The following is a 6,960-nucleotide window of genomic DNA, read 5'->3' as shown; positions in this document are numbered from 1 at the left end:
GGTGTAACGGTTACGTTGACGCGCTTTGTAGGAGCGTGGGCCCATACATTTCTTCGCCCGGCACAAATCCGACGTCGCAGAGTAGATCTCAGAGGAGAGAGAGGGAAAAGACATAAAGAGGGGAGACGAGTGTCGTTGGTTAAAAAATGGGCCTACCATTTTGAATTGAAGTACTGACTCTTCTCTCGCACAATTATTCAAAAGCCATTTCATGCTCATAGAACCACAAATTGCCACTCACTAATTCTATTTACCTACCTTTATTGTAACTTTCACTGTTCAGTAAAATCAGCGATAACTTCTTGAACCTTCATTATGCGATTAATAATTTGAAATAAATTTAATAATTATTAAAACACTCATTAATTTTATTTAATTTGTTATAATTTATTAATCATCAAATAAATAATAAATCAACACTAATATATAATTTTAATTACCATTAGATAATTACATAATTTGATGATTAAGTAAAATAATATAAAAAATAACAAGATGTGCGATCTTTCTTTCTTTCTTTCTTTTGTTTTGTTTTTTTAAACAATGATCAACTTCAACCGATCCAAGACTTTTAGAATTTTACTTGTCTTCACTTGATGCTTTCATGAATTATCAATAATAATCTATCAATCTCCTTTAGATCTTGTCCTCTTTAAATAATTTGCCATAGTTAGAGGTTTTTGTGGACTTTTTAATAAGATTTTTAATCTCATGTGTCTTTAGTTATAACATAGATTCTTTGATTTTTTGTTTTGCTTCTCTTTTATTGTTATTGATACATTTAGGTTCTCATAACCTATATTATTATTTTTTTTATCTTTTTAATAATTTGATCTTCTTATAGATTATTTTTTTTAATATTTAATAAATTGGTAAACCTCCAGGTGCCAGCATTTTGCTCGGGCCAATGGAATCACTCTCACGAATTCTCGTAACTCGCCGCTGTTTATTTTTCCGTTCCTGATATGGCCAATGAAGCCTTCCCCCATTCACCTACCCTTTATAAACCATCGCTTCCCTCTTCTTCATTCCTTACTTTCACGCTACTTTCCTTTCTCTCCCGGAACAGCGACAATCTAAAAATATCTTTCGCTCCATTGCAAATCCTGCTAAACCCATGGAGTCTACTAAAAGACCTTCTCTCTTGGAGAGGACCATGGTTTGCCTTCCGCTTCGGCATGGAAGCTGGCTATTCTGGCTATGGTACACACTGCCACAGTTACCAACACGCTTGCGTCGAGGTCCATTTGTTATGCCGCCTCCTTCTATAGAACCACTTCAAGTTCGGTTTCTTGCCCAAGATCTGGGAGGTTCTACGACGCCAGATTTGAAGATCACCAGCCCTATTTCCTTGAAGCCTGTTTCTCTGCAAGAAACCCCTTGGGGATAATCGAGACATCTTCATGTACAGGTTTGCGACCCAGAGTCTTCGTTATTTATAACCTTGTTTTGGTGTGCTGTAATTTATGATTTATAATTCCATCGCAAGAACAGAAAAACAAAAAAGTCCATAAATTATTCTCATTTCCTCTATGCTTAAAATTTGAGATCGTTCTGTTAGAGATTCTGTCTGACATTGATTGGGAATTCATCTTTATTTTTTATCTTGACCATCTGGAGTTTCTGGGTTGGGATTAGGTTTCAATTTCGATTTCAATTTCATTATATGGTTCTGATGGCAGTTTGTTAAATTTCTGCAGAGGGGACATTCCTTTTTGTAGCCAAGAATGCAGGCAAGAACAAATAGAATCAGATGAAGCGAATGAGAAGAATAGGAACCTTTCTTCATCCATGAAGGCTTTGAGGAAGAAGGATCAAAATAGATCTACCTCCACAAGCAAGGCTCAGGATTACTCCTTTCGTGCAGGCACAGTTGCTGCGCTTAGTTAAGTAGAACTAATCTAAAGAGTGACAACATAGGGTATTCTTCTGCAATATTCCAGGAAAAACGGGTAGCCAAAGTAAGGGTGAAGAAGAAGAAGAGGCAGAGCCAAGAGCCTCGCATAAACAGTACCTTGTCTGCTTTCTCTCTCTCTCTCCGAGGAACGAGGGTCATGACGAGAAGAGAGATCCTACTTGGATTTTTTTTAAGCGTTGCAAAGCTTTTCATCATTTCTCTTTGTTGCTTGTCCCGTCGGTCTTGGACTTTAATTTGGGGCTTCATTTCTTTGGTGATTGCAATTGGCTTGCTCATACAATGGAACTGGCATATGAAATTGAGGTGGGGAGGAGGAAACATGAAACTTTGAAGATGTAAATAGAATTTTCATCTCCTTTATTTCTTTACTACTGAAAATTTAGGATACTGTTGATCGTTTTGAATTTATGGTGTTTCACGCAACTTCCTGGAATCTTGCTTGAAAATTTTGGCCAGAAAAACCTGGTGGTATTATAGAACACGAACGAGTAATTTTCACATTTTTGACAATTTCATAGCCAAGAGAAGTAGAAACTTGGAGTGGGGGGGAGAAAGAGGCTTGAAGGTTGAAAAGTTGTTCATGTATTAAGCTGAAGTCCGTGAAACTAGCAAAAACTTGGCCGTAGTACTTGGTAGGTGGTGCCAAAGATAGGAGATTCAGAGCTCAGACTTCTTTTTCGGTCGTCTGGACTGCCACGCCTCGATGGATAGATTAAAAAAATGTTGTACGAAATATTGTCATGGCTGCTTGCGATTTTCTTTCTTGTTAGCGTGTAATTTCTTTCGTCGTTCCCGATTTTATATAACTTTCTTGCCTTTCATCTTGCATCAAGTTCGTCGTCAATGTTTCACCTAGAATTTTTTTTTCCCCAGACCGGGACAAAATTAAACTTTGATATTAATGATATTTTAGCAATGGCCTCAGAAAAAGAATAGAAGAAAATGAAGGAAGCGCTCCATTCGCGTTGCTCCATTCTGAAGTAAAAGCTTTTGTGCTAGGTTGAATTTGGCTTTCTTTGATGCGACCGATAAACGCCATGAAGTAATTAGTTCATTCACTAGGAACCTTCTTCATTAAACGCTACCAAAACAGAACACTTGGAATGTGTGTTGATTTTCGGTTTATATACCATAAAAGTATATTCAGAGAATTTAATTATTTATTAAATTTATTAAAAACATTTTAGATGTGGTTTGAATATGCTTTTAGGAATTATTTAAACGAGTCTTTGATTCATTAGAAGCTTCATTTTTTTTTCCTGTTTTTAACAACTTTTGGAAGTTTACAAGCAATGACACAGGGACAATATATGTATATATATACATATATATTGAAACAAATGCCTCGGAGTTGAAATGGATGAATGGTGGAAAATAGAGGAAATATAAATCACATGTAACATTTTAAAGCAATACGTTCTTGGAGCCCAAAAAAAATGGAAAAAGAAAAAAATCCTATAAAAATTAATTTCAATTTAGTTTCTTAGTCTTACAGAATAATTTCAAATTTTGTTGGGCGTGATTTGTTGATAAGCTACATTTCTGAAATGCTTCCCAAAAAAGAAAAACAGGTTTTACAGCAGGATCAAATTTAGGATACCAGAGAGCTAAATGAATCACGCATCCGCTTGCACTCAAACCAGCTGCAGCATATTGATGGTGTTGCACGGGGCCGATTCGATATGCCGTGACACATGATCAAGTTGCTAACTCAACAGACCCTCCGTTGGCCACCAAAAAAAAAAAAAAATTTGGACAGGCCTTCAAAAGTCACGTCCAATCCCAGTGACATTGTCTCATGGCTTTTGAACACTTAGGCCCTGTTTGGTATCAAGTATTGAATTTTGTGGTATTAAGAATGAGAATGAGAATGGGATTGATAATAGGAATAAATTTTAAAATCATATTTAGTATGTCATGGGATTAAAAAAAATAAGACTAGGATTAAAAAAAAAACTAGGGAAAAGACTCAAATACCCACTTGCCCTTTCACCTTCTCATATATGATTGATCATCTGAACTCATTGCTTCTATCTCACCCTCCCAATTCGCAGATCTGAGAAGTGAGGACGACACTAGGGGGATGGCATTGGCGAAGGTTGTTGATGGAGGAGAAGGAAGGTAGAGGCCGGAGATCGTCAAGATAAGAGAAGGAAGCTGGAGGGTCAGAGGTTATCGAAGCAGGAGAAGGAAGATGGAGGGTTGGAGTCGTCGACGAAGGAGAAGGAAGATGGAGGTCGAGGGTCGTCGAAGCATGAGAAGGAAGATGGAGGGTTGGAGTTGTCAACTTAGGAGAAGGAAGGTAAAGGTCGAGATTCGTTGACTGAGGAGAAAATTTGGGTGTTTTCATGGGGGCATTTCAATCAAAAATTTTTTAATCCTAAGTTAGATTTTTAGTACCAAAGGAGTAGTGGGTTTGAGTATTCTCACCTAAGTGGTACTAAGGAGTCTCAAGGATTGCAAAATGCTTCATACCAAATATGTTAAGAGTGGTATTATCCAAATCCAATCCCAATCCATGTCCTTGATGTCACATACCAAATAGGGCCTTAATTTATAGTGTCACATTTGCTACGCATGGTGCCGCGTTGCTGTTTCAAGCGGTAGAGTGTTGCTTTATGAAGAGAGAACCTAGCAGGGACGTTTCTCTGAGAAAAATGCATCAAGGTTGTATTGGGCCCATCCAACGACTCGATCCATCAAAACATGAACTCAATTGGATTGGGTCATTACAGTTTTAGCACGTGTGTTCTTTTAGCAATACCAAACACTTCGAACGATACGAAAACGATACCGAATACTTCATATTATAAAGCAACCAAAGAGGTGTAATCATGGGTTTGTAGCGGGAAATGGGCATCTCCTCTTCCGGTGTTCTTTATTTTCTCATTTAATAAAATTATTATTTTAATTTTACACAAAATTATGTAAATAAATTTAAACTATTAAACTTTAATCTAAACTGTATACAATTATAACATTTTATTTATATATTTTATATTATATTAAAATAATAATTTTTTTAAATATTAACTGTTAAAAAGCTTTGATCTAGCGATAATGATAAAAAAATGGAGTGAAATTGAGAGTAGGACACCCCTCTCCCCTTTATAACAGTCCTTTTAATATTTGTTTTGGTGTGCAGTTGAACAGGCAAATACACCTATAGCTGTAATGATATTTTTTGTAGCACAGAAATGGAAGGGGATAGAATTGGGAGATAGAGGAAACTAGGACAACGCTGATTCAAAATTAAAGAGAAAAAAATTAATGTTAAAAAAATTTCTCTCACTTGGTGATAAAAAATCGTGATTTTGGTTTCTAAGTGACAAGGAGTCGTTTTTGCAATACAGAAATTATGATGGAGATATAAGGCAATGTTGATTCATCCTCCAACGTCCTTTTGACAACATTTTCTCACTGTTCTTTCCTATTATTTAAACATCATGTTTGCTTTCTAATTTTAATTAAACATTTTGTTTGATTTGTTATGCTACTGATTTTGCTAAAAAATTATAATGTATTATGCATCTTAGAAAAGATGCAACCACTTTTATTTGGGATGGATACTTTTTTTTTTAATTTGTGAAGACAGTTATGTCATTTAACTTTCAATGATCATTGATAGGACCTCTTTTTAAAATAGATCACATGTATTTTAGCATAATTAAATTTGAGAAAAATAGCAATCAAGAATTTATGTGTTAAATTTATATTATGTAAAGACCAAATGATTTGGTATTTACTTTGTGGCCCTCTGGTACTTTGTTGTTATTAATTTTATAAGCAAAATGACAGATTTACCCTACAGAATAAAAGAAAAACTTGTTCCTGACCAAAAGAAACTTTAGAATCGAAGCTAAAATATTTTCCTTCTCTCTTAACTAGCTCTGTAAATGAAGTAGAGACAGCTAGTAAATGAAAAAAAAATTGAAATCATCCATTGTTGTGTTACATTATTGTCTCCATGAATATTCTTATACAACACGTTATTCTTACTCATGGGTAATGTTATGGTGTGAATATTATAGGACGTGGAGGTTGTGGAAAGAGTAAGGTGAGCATATCCGAATGTTCAAAATGTGTGTTGTCATTGAGCTAATTAATGCAACTCTTTTTTAGACTCTATATCCCATGTTCTTCATTGTCGGGTGTATAAAGTTACATGTCATGTGTGTGTAAAGGGTAATATTTAATAATAGTTTGCATATCTGATAGAAATAAAATGTATCAGATGATTGTTGCTTTGGAATATGCTTGCTTGAAGTCTTGGAAGTTGGGAACTGTTGGACTTTGTGTTGTTAGAATAGCAATGCTTTGTTGTTAATATATGTTTGTTAACTGTTAAACTAGAATCAGAGAGAATTTTTGTATAACTAATATCATGTAACTTTTCTAAATTAATCTAAGGTTTCAAGGTGGCATAATTAATGGCAAGCATTAAATGATAGAAATTATTTTATTTTTTTCATCATGGGGGAGATTATGTTAAGACAAGTGAATAGAATATTGTGAAATATGAGGAAGGTAATGTAATTGCTAGAATTATTAGAGATGGGATGACATATGATGAACTTAAAAGATTAATATTATTAAAGGTGTGTCTTGGAATAAAGAAAACGGACTTGAAGTACATCATGAAGATGGAAGAAACCACATTGATAGATCTTATAGATGACATTAGAGTGGCTCAACTAATTGAGTTTAATGATAACAGTGACCACATTTATATTGGCGTGAGGGAAAAATGACATTAGACAGTCATCACCAAGTGATTTTTCTCAAGAGTAAGTATTTAAATTTAGTTGAATTATGTAAATTTTAATTGGTTGACATTTAGCATTGTGCATAACGTGTGTGGCTTTAATTGTGAATGTAGGCTAGGTTATGTGTTTAGAGATACTGAAGGAATATCATTCTCTCTCAGTGAGTGGGATATTGATTTGGATTGGTTAAACTCACTGTCTCCTCCTCAAATAGTGGTAGCACCTAATGCTGAACAAAGGTTAGTTATATAGAGTATTCTAACTCCCATGGTAAAA

The 6,960-nt window shown here is 34.9% G+C and overlaps 1 protein-coding gene across 1 annotated transcript; it reads left to right on the top strand.

The window, feature by feature from the left end:
• The first annotated feature begins 988 nt into the window (after positions 1 to 988).
• Positions 989 to 2,090, top strand: LOC129323053 (FCS-Like Zinc finger 1). The gene is given in 3 exon segments (XM_054969594.1): positions 989 to 1,357; positions 1,360 to 1,411; positions 1,701 to 2,090. Coding segments are annotated over 3 exon segments (399 nt in total). The 5' UTR covers positions 989 to 1,200; the 3' UTR covers positions 1,891 to 2,090.
• Positions 2,091 to 6,960: the final 4,870 nt, after the last annotated feature.

The sequence above is a fragment of the Prosopis cineraria genome, unplaced genomic scaffold (genome assembly GCF_029017545.1).
Source record: "Prosopis cineraria cultivar Desert tree isolate PC_DT_omini unplaced genomic scaffold, ASM2901754v1 PC10, whole genome shotgun sequence".
In the NCBI taxonomy this organism is placed as follows: Eukaryota; Viridiplantae; Streptophyta; class Magnoliopsida; order Fabales; family Fabaceae; genus Prosopis; species Prosopis cineraria.
Note: the sequence above shows the minus strand (reverse complement) of the source record. Positions and strands in the feature narration are given on the sequence as shown.